Source organism: Lolium perenne, chromosome 4 (assembly GCF_019359855.2).
Source record: "Lolium perenne isolate Kyuss_39 chromosome 4, Kyuss_2.0, whole genome shotgun sequence".
NCBI lineage: Eukaryota > Viridiplantae > Streptophyta > Magnoliopsida > Poales > Poaceae > Lolium > Lolium perenne.
In genome coordinates this window covers 313,935,161-313,956,840 of record NC_067247.2, presented here as the reverse complement: position 1 = coordinate 313,956,840, position 21,680 = coordinate 313,935,161, and the positions used below count along the sequence as shown (strand labels likewise).

The following is a 21,680-nucleotide window of genomic DNA, read 5'->3' as shown; positions in this document are numbered from 1 at the left end:
CGGTTGGATCCGGCTCCCTGCTCCTGGGCTGGACATCTTCCGTCAGGATCAACAGCAACTGGGCCGCCCGATGGGCCACATGCCTCACCACCATCTGTGGGCCACCCGGGCTTGCCGGATCTAGGCACTGTCGATGGTACACCCATGAAGTATACCCACAACACCTGGGTAAATCGCTCTCCCCGCTTGTTTGATAACCGATGTCTCGTGTCAGCCTACATGATTCCATCTACCCTAAGCCCCAAACGGAGGGCATTGCCGAGGAGTACCCTCGACAATTAGCGCCGCCTGTGGGAAACCTGTTGGCACAAGACCCAGCATCAGCAGCTTCGGCCATGTCGTCAGCAGCTTCATCAACAGCGTCGGCATCTTCGCCGGCCTCTTCATCGCCAAGATCGGGGAACTCGATTCGATTCGGGTCCTTCGAGTTCACACCGCATAGCGACTCGTCGCCCGGCCTTTTCGGATCTGCAAGGAGGCTTGGGTATGGCGTTTGGAAGCGTCCACTACAACATCAACGCGGAAGTAATCCTTCGGTTGCCCGACCCGTTCGCCTCCAGATCAACAAGGATGCCATCTTCGCGAACTAGAAGATCGACCGCGTCGTCAGTCGATCTATCGGATGGTTTGACAGCATCGACGAACTCTTCTCCGCCATCGACCCCTCAGTCGACTTCATCTATGTCGGTTGGATCCGATGACTCCAAATCATCCGATATGACCTCGTACTACTGTTTAAATTGCGATACCAGGCATGGATTGGGATCATACGATACACCGTTCGTCTGCAGCGCTAGATATTTATCAGGGGAAGAAAGTATCGACAGCGCCGCCAGGACAGCCACCTAGAGGATGGCACATCACCAGATTTATGTTATCCTCAATGCATGGAACGCGGGGAACGGAGGAGGAGAAGAAGGAGAGCGCACCCCACGCTTGTACTCGACCGGCATCGGTGGCTAGCACGTGAGCAAGCCGGAAGGAAAAAACATGGGAGCGCATCGGATCGAATCCGATCGTTACTACCCTTTCGATCCTCCCTCGGTTCGGTAACTTGGCGGCCGCGCTACGTCCCGATCGAGTGGCCACCGTCCGCCTATATATAAGACCGTGGTGCGCACCCGCAACAGCGCCACGCAGCGCGCTCTTCTCTTCGATTTCACCACCGTCGCCGATTCACGAACGAGTCACCATCACCGGACAAAGGGAGCAAAACCAGACAAAGGCATGGCGCAGTCGTTAAAGATGCAGATCTTCGCGAAGATGCCGACGGGGGAAACCATGACCCTCGAGGTCGAGAACAGCGACACCATCGCCGACGTCAAGGCCAAGATCCACGGCAATGAAGGTACGTTCCATATACACCAATCTCCACTACGCCTCGCGTCGCATTTGCATGACCAGCCATGGAGTCTCTGTTGAGGTTGAGAGGTTTACTCCTTCGTGACGTTTGTGTCGATCGTGGCCGCAGGCATCTCGCCAGACCAGCAGCGCCTCGTCTTCGCCGGGAAGCAGCTTGACGATGACTGTGCCCTGGCCGACTACAGCATCCACAAGGAGTCCACGATTCACCTCCTGCTTCGCCTGCCCGGTGGCGGGCGCTATCCGTGGAAGTACGAGCCCAACAACAGAACCCTCGCAGAAAAGTACAACTCACACAAGTTGGTCTGCCGCAAGTACGCTATTCCTACACTAGCTTGTTGCATCGGCCCTAATATACAGTTTTAGCATGCCATCATTTTGGGCTTGAATTTTGTATGGGTGTGTAATATCCAAGGAAAAAAATAGCACGCTATAACAAAATAGCGTGGATCTAAAAATACGCTATTAGCATGTTATAGCGTGACGCGAATAGCGCGCTATAGCGCCGAAATAGCGTAGCGTCGGCTCTCCAGATATGCTATAGCGTGCTATTAGCGTTGGAATAGCGCTTTATTTTTTTCCATGGTAATATCCCAACTCTTTTTTCGCACTGCTCTTGCAGGTGCTATGCTCGGCTACCTCTCGGAGCTACCAACTGTCGCAAGAAGAAGTGTGGTTACAGCAACCAGGTGAGACTTAATTGTCCATGCCATGCTCGTCGCCTTTGATTCAGTAATCTTCTTTCGTTCATGATCTCATGTTTACGTTTGTCCCAATCTCCCATTTACAGCTGAGGCTAAAGAAGAGCAGGTACCTGAGGGGGTGGTTCAGCCACTAAAACGTCATGCGTTAGTGAATTAACTTCTCGGTGCTCATAGAATCATGACAAAGTCATTGGAATTTGAAACTTTAGTTATCTGATTGTAGATGTTCTTGCGGATGTTGAATACTACTTGAACTTGTGTTGTTTGCATTGGTTGATTCTACCTGAAATTTGTCTAAATCTGGGTTGTATCTATACACTAAATAGTAAATAGTATCTATATACATCTAAACTTTGACAAATCAAAGACATCCATTTTTGTTTTTTAACAATTTGAACATGTTAAGTCAAAAACTTTGAATCAATGTTATAGTACTACTCGAAATCCAATGAAATGATTTCCACACGCCTCACTCCCATAAGAATAGTAAAACATCCACTCCGACCTCTTTATACATGTATACGCTTTGAATATTTGTGTGAATATCTCATTAGGTCGACCTAGATCACCTCGGGTTTCCCAACAAACCCAAGAGCAACAACTAACTCGAATAACTTAAGGGGTATATCACTATTTGGGTTGGTAGGTTTTTGGATCTCGCTCTCCTCTACCGATTCGTCAAATGAATTTGAATATAGGTCGAGGAATTATGAGATTTCATTGAGGTGCTCAACAATTAAGGAGTGAGAAATGGAGATGTCATCTTTTTTTTTAGCTTAGTCAAGAATGTCCCTTCATATAAGAATGAGCGCCTTAAATAGGTCCACCAAAAAACTAGCCGCTTGGGAGAAGTCCTTACATGTCCAGATTCATTCAAGGTTGTATTTAAGATGGTTCAAAATATCCCAATCTGCTGCCGCTACTACCCCAGCCAGCCTCCCCCTCCCTTTGCCGCCGGCGGTGGAGGCTGTTGGACGAAGCTTACGTAACAAACGGTGGTGGCGGCGCTCTCTCTCCTCCCGTGGTGGCGGCGACCCTTTTTTGATGATTGCAGCTGCGGAAAGGGTGGCATGCGGCGTGCCGACCAGACCTGGAGGTGACCCAACTGTTCTCTCAGTGGCACTCGTCTTGTGGTCTCTATCGTGTGGAGCACGGGGATGCTCCTTCCAGGGCATGCACCTCCAGAGCCAGCGGTGCTGGGTAACATCGACGCATGCGAAGTTAGGTGGCAGGAGTTGGCGGTGGCCGGTTTAGGTCGAACGTTGCATGTGCTAGCGGCCAACGGGAGGCCTTGTGATGGTCGTTGCCTCCGTATGGTGTGGCTGGTCCCGGCCCACCCATCACTTCTTGTCGGTAGGTTGTCAGACCATGGGGCGGTAGATCAAGCATCAACCTTGTCATGGCTGCCGGTGGTCGATGCAACCTAGGTAGACAATCTGGTCTACATCAAGGTGGGCGCGCTGGATTGTTGGTACTCTGGCTGGAGTCATTGACGGCAATGCCCATGGGAATCGTAACCTTGCTGAAAGCGTCAGCGACGCAGTTCACGTTCCTCACTTCCCAAATCACTCTGGGGAACCCTAGACCTATCGAGTTGGACATTGGAGGCGCGTTAGGCTTGGCTTGTGGGACCAACGGCAGATGGTGGTTTTCGAAGAAGTGGTGTGTCGTGCCATCTACCGCGTCCATAACATCGGGTCTCGGCTACGTGGCGCAGCGGGGTCTCGACGGCAAACGTGTGATGATGTATGTGTGCAAGGAGGTGTCGCTGACTGACATCGACGGAAAGCATGACAAGGTATATGTGTAGATCTTTGTCCTAGGGATGGGTTCGCGGAAGAGGACATCAGTGACTTCTGTAGCGTACCTACAGTGCATGTTGAAGATCTAGACCGATTCGCTGGTTGTTATATGATGCATAGGTGTGAGACCAGGGCACACAGCCCTAATCGTGGCCACCCCTCCATCAGACTTTATAGGTGTAGCGAATCTTACCGTTTAGAAGATGGTTTTGCAATAATTCTAAACCTACGGGATAATTGCTTACGGGGTGAACTGGTAGCATAGGATTGGACCAAAATTTCTCAGGTTCCATGACTTTAGGGACGTACGTGAGCCCTCAACTTTTCGCCACCTAATCCCATAACTGTGATTCCATAACTGGTAGCATAGGGTTGTTCCATGTGTTATCTTGTAATATTTTTGTGAAGACAAGTTGTGTGCAACATTGTTATATTTTTGTGGAGACAAGTTGTGTGCAACATTTTTATGCAGATTCGGTTACAACCTCCGTTTGGCCAGAATTTTGGACTGATTCTGAACCGTAAAAGAACTGCGCAAGCATACGTTTTTGGAGAAACAAGAAGAAAAACAACAGTTTATAATAGGCAGCTAATAGATGCGCATCGGCCCCTGTTTATGTTGACACGACCGAGAGTAGTCTTTTTTTTTTTGACATGGAACTTCTCATCCGGCCACAGGAGGCCATTACCAGCATTACCAGACGCACCTAACGCCGCCATGGCATGCGCGGCTTTATTACAATCCCGACGATAGTAAACGAAAGACACTAACGAGAATTTCCGTCTGGCAAACATCTTTGCATCTCTAATGAGGACACCAATTGGTGAGCGATCATAACCGTCGATGTTTAGAGCCTTCACCAGTGCTAGGCAGTCCGACTCCACGGCAATGCGGGTCATGCCCCAGTTCATCGCTGCCATCAGTTCCTGGATGCACGCTTCCGCCTCTGCATGGATAGCACTTTGTGGGAACTGCATCTGGCCTGCCCCTGCTCCTGCTGCCTGCTCTTCATGGTCACGCACCAAGAAACCCCAGCCCCCGTTCAGCGGCTCAGCGGTAAACACCCCATTGTTATCACCAGATTTTGGCCAAATCAGGAGATGGGCAGTAATTGAGATGGGCTTGGAGGATATACGCGTGGAGTGTCTCTGAATCGGCCTCGTGCGAGAGTTTGGGCTAGATTGCCCGTGTATCTGTATATTATAGTAGATTGCATCTTAGTTTAGAATTAAGAGATAGAGTTTAGCTCGTACACGGTTAGGTGTATTCCAAAGATAGAAAGTCCCCGGACTATAAATATGTACCTAGGGTTATTGAGAAAGGAGGACGATCACGTTCACAACAAACACAAACCAGGCGCATCGCCACCCCTTGTTTCGAGGGTTTCTTCCGGGTAAGCATCATGCTGCCTAGATCGCATCTTGCGATCTAGGCAGTATAGGTTTATTCATTATCTGGTGTTGCTCGTACTGAAGCCTTGTTGATGGCGAGTAATACTGTTTATCTTAGGTGTTTTGGGGCTTGCATCGGTGCTTTTCTGATATGCTTGCTTAGCTATGCTGCCCCTCGATATCTAGCTGCCCTTACACCTATCTTAGGTAGGTGTAAGGGCAGCGCCTTGCTTCGTCTTTATTTAGTAGATCTGATCTGTTATAGTTGTTCCTTGTTCTTCAAGGATTAGTTTAATATCCGTATGGTTAGGCCTTGCAAACGGGTTGAACGATCCGGTAGTGCGTGAGGTATGGTTTGTTAGTCTTAAAAGGGATTGTTCCGGGAATTGACTTAATGTTGGTTTTTAGGCCTCTTTTAGGAGTAGTTTTCCATCATCTTTCGTATCTGCTAGGCTCAACTACGCGTAGGATATTCCGATTATGCGGTGAAAACCCTAAACTGTCGTAGATTGGTTTAACTTTGTATTGATCAAGCAGGATCCCCATGTCATCGTAAATCCAACGTGAACCATGGGGCAATCGGCTCTTTGAGCCGATTCACAGGGCAACCTGAGAGCCGATCGGGCTCGTATTTAATGTTTACGTGTCTACCATGCAGGAAGCTAATCGAAGCAATCCAACACCTTCCTGACCAGGTATAGGTCAGGTGGCACACCCTTGCGACCGTCAGGACGTGTGCCAGAGCATTGCGGGCCGTTGACCGAGGGACCAGGGCCCACCAGCAGTCCTGGGAGCCTCCCGGCTCTTCGTGTTGCTCGTCGCTGCTCGCCGGTGGGTTTTGGCAGGCAACACATTCTGGCACGCCCGGTGGGACTATCTGCAACAACCACGTCAACATCTGCAGCTGAGATGTCGGACGAACCAGTCAAGTACGAAGATCTGCCTGAAGAGCACAAGAAGAAGTATGATGAGCTTAAGGCCGTCTTCGAAGCCGATCTCATCGGCTCTTTCGAAAAAACCCGTTCACATGGCATTAGGTTCAAAGGATACACACCCGAAGGCGTGCTCGAGGGACTAGATCTGTCTCTACCTTCGGAGGAACGCACCAGAGCCCTGCGCCAGGAAGTTAATTATATGGTGGCTCATTCTCTACATCGTCATTCTGAGAGCCTGGTGAACGCTTTTGAGCGTGTGGCGCTTCGCGTGGTTCAGGAAATCATGAAGCATCAGTATTCTCCGTCGGGACCTGCCCTAGGAACTCACCAGGGAGAAATACCGTTCCACACCAAGTCGCAACTGCCATTCACGTTTGCAGCTCCAGAGCAACAGGGTTCACAGGGTTCACCGGCATACGTCGTCTACAAGGTGGGAGGTGATCCTGGCGATTACCAATTCCTGTACGAGCCGCCTAAAGAGATCCCACATGGATACGTGTGCACATACGTGCCGGACTGCAACAACTGGGCGCGCACGAACCAGATTACCGCAGGAGGGATTTCCGGAGCAGGAGGGATTTCTGGAGCAGACGCTGAGAAACAGGCGTGGCTAGCTAAATATGCCACCGGAACGAGTCATGAAAGCTCAACCCCTATAGCTCATACCGTGGATCAAATCAGTGCAATCTTGAGAGACCAGTTCGGTATCCTGCCAAAGAGGAGAACAATCGACTATTCCAAACCGTATCCCAACGAATATGACCTGATCCCGCTGCCGCCCAAGTATCGGCTCCCTGACTTCACAAAGTTCAGTGGATCAGAAGGGTCTAGCTCAATTGAGCATGTGAGCCGATATTTGGCACAGTTGGGCATGGTTTCAGCATCAGACCCACTACGTGTAAGGTTCTTTGCGCAATCTCTCACGGGTCCAGCTTTTGGGTGGTACACCTCGTTGCCACCAGATTCAGTTCGGACATGGAAGCAACTGGAAGAGCAGTTTCATGTACAATATCACTCAGAAGCTACCGAAGCTGGCATTGCCGATCTGACGCAGGTTCGGCAAAGGCGGGGAGAGACGGTGTCTGAGTACATTCAACGTTTCAGAACTGTCAAGAACCGATGTTATTCGGTTCGTTTAACTGAGAAAGAAGCAGTCGAGCTGGCAGTGGCAGGCCTCGCAGCGCCACTCAAGGATCTGACTTTCCAAGTGGACTACAATTCACTTGCGCATATGGTCCAGAAGCTGACATTGTATGAGCAGCGCCACCCAGAATTGTACCAAGACAAGTTCATGCGCCCGATAGGCCTGGTCGAGGCAGAAGAAGTTGAAGACTCTGCAGAAGATCAGGAAGTCGCCGTGGCTGAATGGGCTCGGGGGGTAGTACCCGTGTCCTGCAAATGGGTGAAACAACCAGGGCCTGCAGAAGGGTTTGACTTTGATATAAGCAAAACTGAGCAGATTTTCGATTTGCTGCTGAAGGAAAAACAGCTGAAGTTACCCGAAGGCCATAAAATCCCTACGGTGCAAGAGATGAACGGGAGACCGTACTGCAAATGGCATCACACGTTCACCCATGTCACCAACGTTTGCAAAGAATTGCGTCGGCAGATTCAAATGGCGATAGAACAAGGCCGATTGATCTTCGGTCAGTTTGCCATGAAGGTGGACACACATCCGTTTGCTGGCGTCAACATGGTGGAACTCGATCACTCCATGGGATGCAAGCCAGGTTTCTCTTTTGATGTTAACATGGCAGGGCTTGTAGACCGCCATGGCAAGGATAAAGCAGAAAGCAGTCACTCCCGTGGCAAGGATAAAGAGGAGGCCGATCCACGCGACCGGCCCCGATATGATGACAGACGGTACCTAACCGAGGAAGAGGTGAGAAGCGTGCGGTATCAACGACCACTCTCCGCGCATCTCCTTAACAAGTATGAGCATCAGTATGACCGACGTCGGCGGTACGACATGGATGATGAGAGATATCGTCGGTCTGATGCAGACAACAGGAAATATCGTCGATATGATAGAGACGACGAACAATATGGGCGTCACGCTAAAGGGAGGTCAAGAGAGCAGGAAGACATGGATAGGCACTGGGATTGTCCTTTCTTTAAGCACTGCTGGGACTCAGGAATGAGCCGATTGCCTACAATCGACAACTGCCCAGAATGTAAACAGCAGAGGAAGGGCACACATGAGGTTTCAGTGTTCAAGTGTCTAGGGCCTCTCCCACCTCAGAACCGACGAGCTGAGTCATCTCGAGATGAAGACTTCGAGGAGTCCGAAGATGAAGAAGAAGACAGATACCACCGGCCAAGGTGGTGCCCTGATGGACTTAGTCATTCCCAAAAGCGTAGGGTGTAGCGGCTACGTAACTTGGAGGAAGCCGAGGCGCAGTACCTGTACACGTTGAGGAAGGCACGGCCCGATTTGGCCGTAAAAATTCAGCATACGTTGGAGACGGAGGCGCGTCCACAGAAGAAAGAGTGGCGCCCCAAACAAAAGTCGATGCAGAGGCATCGGCTGATACAAACATGGTATTCATACTGTCGTCGGAGTTTTGTGCTCCAAGGACCGAAGAGATGCCAGTAGCACAGTTCGACTGCGGTCCACGACCAGTTATCTTTGAGAAGCCACGAGAGAGGAGCTACAGGCATTTGAAAGCCCTGTACCTGAGAGGTTATATCAATGGGCAGCCTGTCAGCAAGATGTTGGTTGACACGGGAGCGGCAGTCAATATAATGCCGTACTCCATGCTACGACGTTTGGGACGCTCCAACGAAGATCTGATCAAGACCAACGTCACACTAAGCGATTTCAACGGCCAAGCATCGGAAGCACAAGGTGTTCTGAACGTAGATTTAACCGTGGGCCGAAAAACCATCCCTACGTCGTTCTTCATCGTCGACAGCAAAAACACCTACGTTGTCCTGCTAGGGAGGGATTGGATTCACGCGAACTGCTTCATTCCATCCACAATGCACCAATGCATGATACAGTGGGATAGAGATGAAGTGGAGGTCGTTCATGCAGATGACTCGATCGAGATCTCACTAGCTGGCATGAATATTTGGGATGCAGACGACCAAGAGCCGATCTCTGGAATCAGTTTGGACGGCTGTGAGCGCATCGAAGCTTCAAAAAACGGGGTGAGGCTGGTCTTATCCACCGGCCTGACAGAGTAGCAAGACTAGAATCAATAGACGTACGTGGCAAGGCCGATCCCTGCGATCGGCTCCAAAAAATAGAAAGCAACGATCTCACTCCAAGCATGTCATGTAATCGTCGTAGAGCACAAATAAGTTGTAAACCCTCATTGTGCATTGCAATGAAAAAGGAGGCCGATTCCAGCAATCGGCCAAAATTATCCTCAACATGCGTTTTGCATGTGTTCAGCGTCGATCTAGCAGGCGACGGAAAGCTAGGATATGGGTTTACATCAGCTGATGAACTAGAAGAGATTGACATTGGTCCTGGGGATAAGCCACGACCAACATTTATCAGCAAGAAATTAGACCCGCACTTGAGGGGCCTGATGATAGCTTTGTTGAAAGAGTACCCAGATTGTTTTGCATGGGATTACACAGATATGCCTGGGTTAGACAGGAGCATTATTGAGCATCGGCTCCCTCTGAAGAAAGGATTTCGGCCGTTCCAACAGCGAGCACGACAGATGAAGGCCGAAATCTTAGAAGAAGTCAAGAAAGAGAGCGAGAAAATGCTGAACGCCGGGTTCATCAGGCCATGTAGGTATGCTGAGTGGATTTCTAATGTCGTACCTGCGGAGAAAAAGGACGGCCGATGGCGCGTCGCCATAGATTTTCGAGATCTCAATAAAGCCACTCCAAAAGATGAATACCCAATACCGGTAGCAGAGACATTGATCAATGCAGCTGCTGGTCATAAAGTTTTAAGTTTCATGGATGGCAATGCCGGCTACAACCAAATTTTTATGGCCCCAGAGGATATACACAAGACTGCATTCAGAGTACCAGGCTCGGTGGGCTTGTTTGAATATGTAGTCATGACATTTGGACTGAAAAATGCCGGCGCAACATACCAAAGAGCCATGAATTACATCTTTCATGATCTAATCGGCAAGCTGGTGGAGATTTACATTGACGACGTGGTAGTCAAGTCTGTTTCAGTGGACGGACACTTGGAGGATTTGCGACACGTCCTGGACCGAACCAGAAAGTTCGGACTAAGAATGAATCCAAAGAAGTGTGCTTTTGGTGTAACGGCCGGTCAATTCTTGGGCTTCTTGGTTCATGAGCGCGGAATTGAGATCGGCCTGAAAAGCCAGGAGGCAGTGCGAACGATGAAGCCACCTACCACGAAGAAAGAACTCCAGTGCCTCATCGGCAAGATCAACTTCGTCAGAAGATTCATCTCTAATCTGTCAGGGCGAATCGAACCATTCATGGGCTTGGTGAAGATCAAAGCTGACGAGGAGTTTCGCTGGGGGGCAGAGCAACAGCAAGCATTTGACGAGATTAAAGAGTACCTAACAAAGCCACATGTGTTGGTTCCGCCCCAGCAAGACAGGCCATTCTACATTTACTTGTCAGTAGCTGACACTTCCATCGCTTCAGTGGTGGTGCAAGTTTATGATGGCCTGGAGAAAGTGGTTTTTTACCTCAGCAGAAGGATGTTGGATGCAGAAACGAGGTACCCTGAGATCGAGAAGTTGTGCCTCTGTCTGTTTTTCACCTGCACCAAGATTCAGCACATCTTGCTGTCAGCAGAAATTATCGTCATATGCAAATCAGATGTCATCAAGCATATGTTGTCGGCTCCTGTGTTGAAAGGCCGACTCGGTAAATGGATGTTTGCATTATCGGAATTTGATATCCGGTATCAGCCTGCGAAAGCAGTCAAGGGACAGGCGTTGGCTGATCTTATCGCTGAACGAATAAACACTGATATAGCAGCACTGTCTGTGCGTGCATGGGCCATGTTCTTCGATGGATTGGTCTGTGAGGATGGTTGCGGCATCGGCATTCTACTCGTGTCGCCTCGGGGGGCAACATATTCCTTCTCCATCAGGTTACCTACACCTTGAACCAACAATGTCGCTGAGTATGAGGCAATTTGCAAGGGAATGGAGTTGCTATTTGAAGCCGGGGCAGAAGCAGTGGAAATTTTTGGAGACTCCAAATTGGTGATTTCTCAACTCACGGAGGAATACAAATGTGAGAGCGAGTCACTCTTCCCATTATGGATGCAATGCCGTGAACTGATGGCACAGTTCAGGTATATAAATTTCAATTGGATCCCAAGGTCACAAAATACCGAGGCGAACGATCTTGCACAGATGGCATCAGGGTACAAGGACGTAGTAGATGGAACCGATGTTCAGGTGCAGTTCATGGAGCCAGATGACTGGAGAGCCGATATCTTCAATTACTTGAAAGATCCGGCTCGGGGGGCACCTAAACGGATAAGATACAAGGCCATGAAGTACGTCCTGATTGGGGATGACATGTTCTACAGGACTCTGGAGGGGTTACTGCTCAAATGTCTGGGACCAGCCGAGTCCAATCGGCTCTTACATGAGGTACATGAAGGTGCCTGTGGAACTCACCAATCGGCTCATAAGATGAAGTGGCTGATCAGGCGATCGGGATTTTATTGGCCCACCATGCTTGAAGATTGTTTTAAGTACTATAAAGGGTGTCAAGCATGTCCGAAGTTTGGGAGCATTCAGATGGTACCCGCATCAGCAATGAATCCCATCATCAAGCCGTGGCCATTTCGAGGTTGGGGCATGGATATGATCGGCAAAATTAATCCTCCATCGAGCAAAGGCCATGAGTGGGTTCTGGCCATTACAGATTACTTCACTAAATGGGTGGAGGCCGTCCCTATGAAGTCAGTAGCATCGAAAGATGTCATCAGTTTCATGAAGGAGCATGTCATTCATAGATTCGGGATTCCTCAGACTATCATGACCGATGGAGGTTCGGTCTTCGTTTCTAAGGAGTTTAGAAAGTTCTGCGAGGATATGGGAATCAAGCTGATCCGCTCGTCTCCATACTATGCTCAAGCAAATGGGCAAGCTGAAGCGTCCAACAAGAGCCTTATTAAGCTGATTAAGAGGAAAATCGACGAGTACCCTAGACGTTGGCACGAGCACTAGTAGGAAAAGCTTCATCAGTGGCGCACTAAAAATGGATTCTGTGGCGCATGGGGGGTGCGCCACAGAAACGTCGCCACAAAAATAAGGTTTCTGTGGCGCACCGACCCATGCGCCACAGAATTAAGGTTTTTGTGGCGCACGGGTTCTTGGGTGCGCCACAGAAAAGGGTGCGCCACATAATTAATTTTCAGTGCGCCACAGAACTTGCTTGTATTATACACGATTTTGTGCTGTCTGCTATACACATGCAGTTTATAGACAGCAATATACAGGTTATATACAACAACATATAGAAATATGCAGATATAATATAAATAGCATGTACATTGCACATATATAATGTAGACATCATCATCACAGTACTTAGAGCCCGATCGAGATACATATATAGTGGCAAGTGTCAAATGTTTTGCATACAACTCTTAATTCATACAAAATTCATAATTTCGAGATACAAAGTAGCTAGTCTTCATCCGGTTCCTCCTTTGCTCCCTCCTCTCTACCCACCAGGCTCGCTTGCATCGGGGTCTTCATCCGGTTCCTACTATGATTAAAATGGAAGAAAGTGAGACCAACAAGTCCGATGCACGTACAAGAGAAATGGAATAAATGCCTCATACATTGTTGGTCAACACAAGTCTTAACATTTAGGGATGGCGTAAGTGAGACCAAGTCGATGCACAAGAGATTGATATTTTTGCTATCTTACCAGGCTCACTTACGCCACCCCCAAGTGTACGGTGACCAAACATTTTAATCATCGGCATTTTGAAAATACCAAAGCAAATAGAATGACAAAATGGAATAAGTGCCTCATACATTGTTGGTCAACACAAATATTAACATTCCGGGATGGCGTAAGCGAGACCAAGTCCGATGCACAAGAGATTGATATTTGTGCTATCTTACCAGGCTCACTTACGCCACCCCAGAGTGTACGGGGACCAAACATTTTAATCATCGGCATTTTGGAAATACCAAAGCAAATGGAATGACAAAATGGAATAAGTGCCTCATACATTGTTGGTCAACACAAATACTATGGTCAGAAACCATAGTTGCAGTATACGCCGCAGTATACTTTGCAGAAGGGCCCCCTTTCCCCGGCCGCCGTTCCGTGAACGGGTCCTTGACGAGACAACAACGCCAATCTGCCTCTCCGGCGTAGAACCACGGCAGTCCCAGCCGCCTCCCTTGTGGCCGTGTGTCCCGCGTCCTGCACTGTTCGCCTTCTTGCCCGGTGAACCAATAGACTGATCGTTGGAATAAGGAAACCGATGACGGCCGGTCGCAAGATTAGATTGCGATCGGCCGTCATCGGCTTTCTTATTCCAACGATCAGTCTATTGTTCACCGGGCAAGAAGGCGAAGAGTGCATGGCGCAGGAGACGCGGCCACAAGAGAGACGGCTGGGACTGGCGTGGTTCTGCACCGGAGAGGCATGTCGGCGTTGTTGTCTCGTCAAAGACTCGTTCACGGAACGGCGGCCGGGGAAAGGGGGGCCCGTCTACAAAGTATATTGTGGCGTATAGGTGACCAAACATTCTAATCATCGGCACTAAAATGGAAGAAAGAGCCAAGTGGTATCTCAACTAGATATCATATGCCTCATACTTTGTTGGTCGAAAGAAATATTAACATTCAGGGATGGGGTCAGCGAGGCCAGGTAGGATGCACAAGAGATTGATATTTGTGCCATCGCACCAGGCTCAGTGGCCCCACCCCAGAGTGTACAACTGACCAAACAATTTAATCATCGGCACTAGAATGGAAGAAAGGCCAATGCAATTAAGAAGTAGCTAGTATGAACTAAATGGAATGCCTCATACTTTGTTGGTCGAAACAAATATGAACATCCCGGGATGGCGTTAGTGAGGCCAGGTAGGATGCACAAGAGATTGATATTTGTGCCATCACACCAGGCTCACTAGCGACACCCCGGAGTGTCTGATTGACCGAACATTCTAATCATCGGCACTAAAATGGAAGAAAGAGCCAAGTGGTATCAACTAAATGGAATGCCTCATACTTTGTTGGTCGAAACAAATATTAACATCCAGGGATGGAGTAAGTGAGGCCAGGTAGGATGCACAAGATATTGATATTTGTGCCATCACACCAGGCTCACTTGCTCCACCCCCGAGTGTACGAGTGATATCGACCAACCATCTAATCATCGGCAAGTACAAAAACACCACCAAACCAGCAACCATGGTGACATAACTCAAGATGCTCAAACACACATAGCATGCATGGAGCAGATGCTCCAAAGGGATTATTCATCACTTGGTATATAGACCAAGTGATGCTGGCAAAAGAGAGGCCAATCAAGAACCAGTAAATCCAGTAAGTGATAGATATGCCTAAACAAGCAACAACACATAGCATATCCCAGCTAACCAGATGAGACAAGTCTTGGTAGCCAACTTAATCACCTAGCACCACCTAGCCTTTTAAAACCATCAGAAACAGTCCTTTTTCTTCAAAGGATACCACAGTGGCATTCATTTACATGATCCCCTACTGTGGATATCTCTATTTTCATCAAAGCCAACAAGAAATATAAATTTATCATTACTCAGTTGAGTTCAAAACACCACCAAACCAGCAACCATGGTGACATAAGTCAAGATGCTCAAACACACATAGCATGCATGGAGCAGATGCTCCAAAGGGATTATTCATCACTTGGTATATAGACCAAGTGATCTTTGCAAAGAGAGGCCAATCAAGAACCAGTAAATCCAGTAAGTGATAGATATGCCTAAACAAGCAACAACACATAGCATATCCCAGCTAACCAGATGAGACAAGTCTTGGTAGCCAACTTAATCACCTAACACCACCTAGCCTTTTAAAACCATCAGAAACAGTCCATTTTCTTCAAAGGATACCACAGTGGCATTCATTTACATGATTCCCTAATGTGAATATCTCTATTTTAGTATACCATCATAAGCATTCCATTTAAATCACACATTTTAGTATCTGTTCTTATCCAAGTTTTTGCCTCAGCCTTTGCATCATTGGCTGAGCCAAGACATCAAGCATCTGGCTAGGGAGCATTCTTTCTTTTTAGGGAACTATATGAACTATATGCACATGATCCAGTAAGCATCCCCACTAATCAGAGCATTATAAGCATAGTAGCATACCATAAGCTCACAACAATCCATCAAGTAAATCTTCACAAGGATACCACAGTAGCATAGTAGCATACCATAAGCTCACAAGAATCCATCATTTTCTTCACAAGGATACCACAGTAGCATACCATAGTAGCATTTCATGCATTTAAATGAACCAGTAGCATCAAAACCAACCAAATGTCCAACTAGCAAGCAATACCAAGTGAGCAAGTCTTCATTACCTTGTACAGGTTCAGACATGGATTTATTTCCAACAAAGGATGGAAATCAAATTAACATCATTGAATTAAATTGAATCATTACCATCACATGGTTCATCAATAACAATTAGGGGCAATGCATCCAGAGCAACAGCAGCAATGCATCCAGAACCAGTAAGTAAATCACTAGCACATGATGATCATTTGACCATTTAGAGCATGGACACACAAGCAATAGCAACAGTATAGTTCACCAGGAATGGTGAGAAGCTGCAAGAGCATGCATCTAGCTGCAGCAACAATGACAACAAGCTAGGATAGATAGATCAACAGCAATAGCAGCCAGTACATCAACATCAACAGCAGCACAGCCAGAGCATGCATCTAGCTGCAGCAACAATGACATCAAGCTAGGATAGATAGATAGATTGCATCCAGTAGCACATCAATAGCAACAGCAGCTAGCACAGCAACAGCAACAACAGCACAACCAGAGCAGCACACGAGCATTTCGTCGAGCACTTTGTGCTCGCGCGGGAGAGGAAGAGGGAGGGGAGGGGAGGGGAGGGGAGGGGGAGAGAGTTCACCGACGACAGGGGTGGAGGAGGAGGTTGACGACGACGGCAGCGGTGGAGGAGGAGGAGGACGCGGCGGCTCCTCCACCTTCACGCGACGGCGGACCCTCCTCGCGGCGGCCCCTCCTCGCCGTAGCGGCAACTTGTGCTGCAGGTGGCGGGGATGGGAGGACCGTGGCGGCATGCGGCCCTCGCGGAGGAAGGCGGCGGCGACGGCGATGGCGACGACCATGGCGGCGCGCGGCGGATCGGAGGAGAGGGGAGAGGGGAGAGGGGAGGAGAGAGGGGAGAGGGGAGAGGTGAATAGGCGTGGGGGAGGGCACGGGCGATGATATAAGTTACCTTAGTTCTGTGGCGCACCGAAGCAGGTGCGCCACAGAATCAACTACTTCTGTGGCGCACCGAAGCACGTGCGCCACAGAATCAACTACTTCTGTGGCGCACCGAAGCACGTGCGCCACAGAAAGAGTTATTTCTGTGGCGCAGCACGCCATGTGCACCACAGAAATACCTACACTAACAATTGGTGGTGGCAGGATGTGGGCCCCCTATAATTTCTGTGGCGCAATGTCCAGTAGTGCGCCACAAAATTAAGCTATTTCTGTGGCGCACCTAGCATGGTGCGCCACAAAATAATATTCTGTGGCGCATTTTTAGTGGTGCGCCACAGAACTAAGCTACGCCTATAAGGGTTTTCCTACTAGTGGAGGTATTGTCAGAGGCTTTGTGGGCCTATCGCATGTCGTGTCATGGAGCAATAAAAACCTCGCCATACCATCTGGTCTATGGACAAGAAGCTGTGTTGCCCTGGGAAATCACAGCTGGGTCGAGACGGATTACGTTTCAGAATGATTTAACTACTGAAGAATATGCAGCCCTGATGAGTGACAGCATTGAGGATGTAACGGAACTCAGACTATGGTTGCTTGAGAAAATTAAGGAGAACAAAGCCAAGGTAGCTCGCGCATATAACAAGAAGGTGAGACCAAAGGAGTTCCATGTTGGTGATCTGGTATGGGAAGCTGTGTTGCCGTTGGGGACTAAGGATAAAGTGTATGGTAAATGGTCTCCAAATTGGCACGGCCCGTACAGAGTCGACCAAGTTTTGAAGGGTAATGCATACATGCTCGAGCAGTTGGATGGTGTGAAGTTCCCAGTGGCCGTCAATGGCCAGCATCTCAAGAAGTATTTCCCAAGTATGTGGGATGATGGCCAGTAAAATATGGAGGCCGATGCACGAAATCGGCCAGTAAAAAAAACAATTTTCTTCCCAAGTATGGGGATGATGGACAGTGGAATATGGGGGCCGATGCATGAAATCGGCCGATAAAAAGAAATATATGTGCAAAGCAACAGGATGCTAGGTACAGCCGATGCATAGACATCGACTTGAGAATAAAACAGCCGATGCGCAGCCATCGACTCTAGAGGTACAAAATATTATGATCAGGTATCAAGTTACAGTCTGAATTTGAGGAGTGTTTGCTTGAACCTGTCTAATTTGGTAATTGAGTTTGGCCTTATGGGCGTTTGATGGTGAAAGACCGATGCGTTGCTATCGGTTCTTGGTGCGTTGACCTACTTTGACAATCGGAAGGTTAGAATTGGACAATTGGAAAATCAAATTGGAGGAACATTCTTCATTGATTAACAGAGAGATTTTACAAGGAAGAGCCGGTTGGTCTCAAAAGGATCACCTAGTGCCTAATACACTACTACTAGTCCCTAATCTACGGGCCGTCGCTGCCTTCGTCGTCGCCGTCTGCGCCGCTGTCGGCGCTGCTGCCGGCAACCTCCTCGTCACTGCTGCCATAGCCCTCGGCAGGGGGCCTCTTCCTCCTCGTCATTGTCGTCGTCGTCGTCGGCATCCGACCCGGTGCGGAAGCGCTTCGCCGGCGGTTCGTCCGAAGAGCTATCATCCTCCTCTTCCTCCTCCTCGTCGGAGGAGATGTCCGCCTCCCATGAGAAGAGGTCGTCGTTGCTCTCCGCCTCCAGCTCCCCGTCGACAAGGAACTTGAGGTCGTCCTCCCCGTCGGTTAGGGGCTCGTCGTCCTCCGACTCGATGGAGAAGTCCCAATCCCTTGCGTCCCAATACTGGGGGGCGAGGGCCTCGTATATCGCCATCAGGTTGACCTCCGGCTCTAGCTCACTGGAGGAGGAGGATTGGAAAGAAAGGCCTGAGGAGGCAGAGGAGGAAGAGGAATCCATGGCGGCCGAGATGGGTTTTTTGCCGATGGCTAGTGCGGAACAGGGGAATGAGGAAGCGAACTGCCTGGACGAGTTTAAATAAAGGGGATATAATGAAAGATGGTTCAACGCTGTGGCAGTTTCGAGGATGCGGTGCCAAAAACTGTCAAATCGTGCAGTGCGGAGAAGTTGAGAAGGCAAGGCATCATGATGAAAAGGCACTGTAGCAGTTCTGCTCTGCAACGCGTGGCCTGACGAAGGAAAACAGAGTGGTTTTGGAATTATTATTGCCAAAATCAGGGGGCATGTGTTATCACCAGATTTTGGCCAAATCAGGAGATGGGCCGTAATTGAGATGGGTTTGGAGGATATACGCGTGGAGTGTCTCTGAATCGGCCTCGTGCGAGAGTTTGGGCTAGATTGCCCGTGTATCTGTATATTATAGTAGATTGCATCTTAGTTTAGAATTAAGAGATAGAGTTTAGCTCGTACACGGTTAGGTGTATTCCAAAGATAGAAAGTCCCCGGACTATAAATATGTACCTAGGGTTATTGAGAAAGGAGGACGATCACGTTCACAACAAACACAAACCAGGCGCATCGCCACCCCTTGTTTCGAGGGTTTCTTCCGGGTAAGCATCATGCTGCCTAGATCGCATCTTGCGATCTAGGCAGTATAGGTTTATTCGTTATCTGGTGTTGCTCGTACTGAAGCCTTGTTGATGGCGAGTAATACTGTTTATCTTAGGTGTTTTGGGGCTTGCATCGGTGCTTTTCTGATATGCTTGCTTAGCTATGCTGCCCCTCGATATCTAGCTGCCCTTACACCTATCTTAGGTAGGTGTAAGGGCAGCGCCTTGCTTCGTCTTTATTTAGTAGATCTGATCTGTTATAGTTGTTCCTTGTTCTTCAAGGATTAGTTTAATATCCGTATGGTTAGGCCTTGCAAACGGGTTGAACGATCCGGTAGTGCGTGAGGTATGGTTTGTTAGTCTTAAAAGGGATTGTTCCGGGAATTGACTTAATGTTGGTTTTTAGGCCTCTTTTAGGAGTAGTTTTCCATCATCTTTCGTATCTGCTAGGCTCAACTACGCGTAGGATGTTCCGATTATGCGGTGAAAACCCTAAACTGTCGTAGATTGGTTTAACTTTGTATTGATCAAGCAGGATCCCCATGTCATCGTAAATCCAACGTGAACCATGGGGCAATCGGCTCTTTGAGCCGATTCACAGGGCAACCTGAGAGCCGATCGGGCTCGTATTTAATGTTTACGTGTCTACCATGCAGGAAGCTAATCGAAGCAATCCAACACCTTCCTGACCAGGTATAGGTCAGGTGGCACGCCCTTGCGACCGTCAGGACGTGTGCCAGAGCATTGCGGGCCGTTGACCGAGGGACCAGGGCCCACCAGCAGTCCTGGGAGCCTCCCGGCTCTTCGTGTTGCTCGTCGCTGCTCGCCGGTGGGTTTTGGCAGGCAACACCCATCAATGTTTACCTTCAGCTCATCACTGCATGGCCGTTTCCATTTCAATCTATTCTCATTTTGGCGAACTGTGTCCTCCTTCTTTACATAGTATTCAGCAAACTCCATGTCCCATATTCTAGCATTGAAAACCACCTCATCTAGAGGTCGCTCCGAATCCCCCGCATTCTTTCTATTTCTGGTCGTCCACCATTGCCATAGCATAGCAATGATCAGCAGTTTTTTCTGTTGATCCATCTAAAAGATGGTCATTAACATATCTTGTGCATTCGCACACGCTGTCAACGACAGTCTTGTTTCCTCCAGATCGAGCTTGCGCCAGACTTGTTTCACCATCTTGCAATGCAAGAATAAATGTCCTCCATCTTCATCCATCCGGTTGCACTTGGGAGAAATGGTATTAAAATCCATACCTCTGTCGTTTGAAATTTACTTTCCATGGAAGGCTATTGTGAGCACGCCTCCACAAGAACTGCTTTGTTTTTGGTGCACATTCTTGGGACCAGAGTAGATTCCAATTGAATTCTTTCCTCTGTTGTTGCAATCCAGAGCTGCATGAGGCTGCCTTTGCCGCGCCAATAATTTGTATGCTGATCGAACAGAGAATACTCCATTCGGGTCAGGAAACCAGGCAGGAAATTCCTCCATATCCTCTCTCAACGGTATTGTCATTATCGATTTGGCATCTTCCTCGCAGAACATGTCAGTGATCAGCTCTTCATCCCACTTCCTTGTAATTGGATTAATCAGCTCGGCAACCTTGGTAATCACATTCTGGCCTCGTGGCGTGAATGGGATCCTTGCTCCATCACGATGAAGCCACGGATCTTCCCAGACATTCACATCCCTGCCATCACCAATTCTCCACACTAGCCCCTTCTTGATCACCTCCACCCCTTTTAAGATGCTCCTCCAAGTATAGGACATCTCTCTCATAGGGTCAGCCTTCAACACTGACTCATTCGGGAAATATTTTGCTTGCAGTACTCGAGCACAAAGAGAATCTGGGACAGTCAAATATCTCCATGCTTGTCGTGCTAGCATGGCGAGATTAAACATGTGAAGATCCCGAAAGCCCAGCCCTCCATCCTTCTTTGGTCTGGCCATCTTCTCCCAACTCAACCAATGTATTTTCCTTTCATCTTTTTGTTGTGCCCACCAGAATCTGTTCACCATTGCACTCATCTGGTCACACAGACTTTTGGTTATGTCGAAACAAGACATGTCAAAAGTCGGGATTGCCTGTGCACAAGCTTTAATAAGCACATCTTTTGCCGCTCTTGATAACAGTCTTTCATCCCATCCCTGGATACTCGCCCACATCTGCCCTTTTAAGTAAGAGAATGCACCTGATCCCGATCTTCCCACATAGGCAGGCAGGCCTAAATATTTCTCATTGCATGCCTCCATTTGTATGTGCAACACGTTCATAACTCTCCTTCGTACATAATTGGGTGTGTTGAGGCTGAACATAGCCACTGACTTAGTGTAGTTGACAGTTTGCCCTGAGCAATCCTCGTACAGAGATAGAACATTTCGCAGATGTGTTGCATTCTCTTCCGATGCTTTCAAAAGAACCAACGAGTCATCTGCAAACAACAGGTGATTGAAACTCGGGGCTGCTGCACAAACCCTCACTCCTTGTAGTCTTCCATGCTCCTCAGCTTTATTCAATAGGCAAGAGAAAGCTTCCCCACAAATGAGAAACAAATATGGAGACAAAGGGTCCCCCTGTCGAAGTCCT

At 48.6% G+C, this 21,680-nt stretch overlaps 1 protein-coding gene across 1 annotated transcript; it reads left to right on the top strand.

The window, feature by feature from the left end:
• The first annotated feature begins 1,058 nt into the window (after nt 1-1,058).
• Nucleotides 1,059-2,335, top strand: LOC127296167 (uncharacterized). Its single transcript, XM_051326198.2, has 4 exons — nt 1,059-1,348; nt 1,472-1,676; nt 1,985-2,051; nt 2,153-2,335. The coding sequence occupies exons 1-4, from the start codon at nt 1,228-1,230 to the stop codon at nt 2,198-2,200; spliced, it is 441 nt and encodes a 146-aa protein (XP_051182158.1). The 5' UTR covers nt 1,059-1,227; the 3' UTR covers nt 2,201-2,335.
• The last annotated feature ends 19,345 nt before the right edge of the window (nt 2,336-21,680 follow it).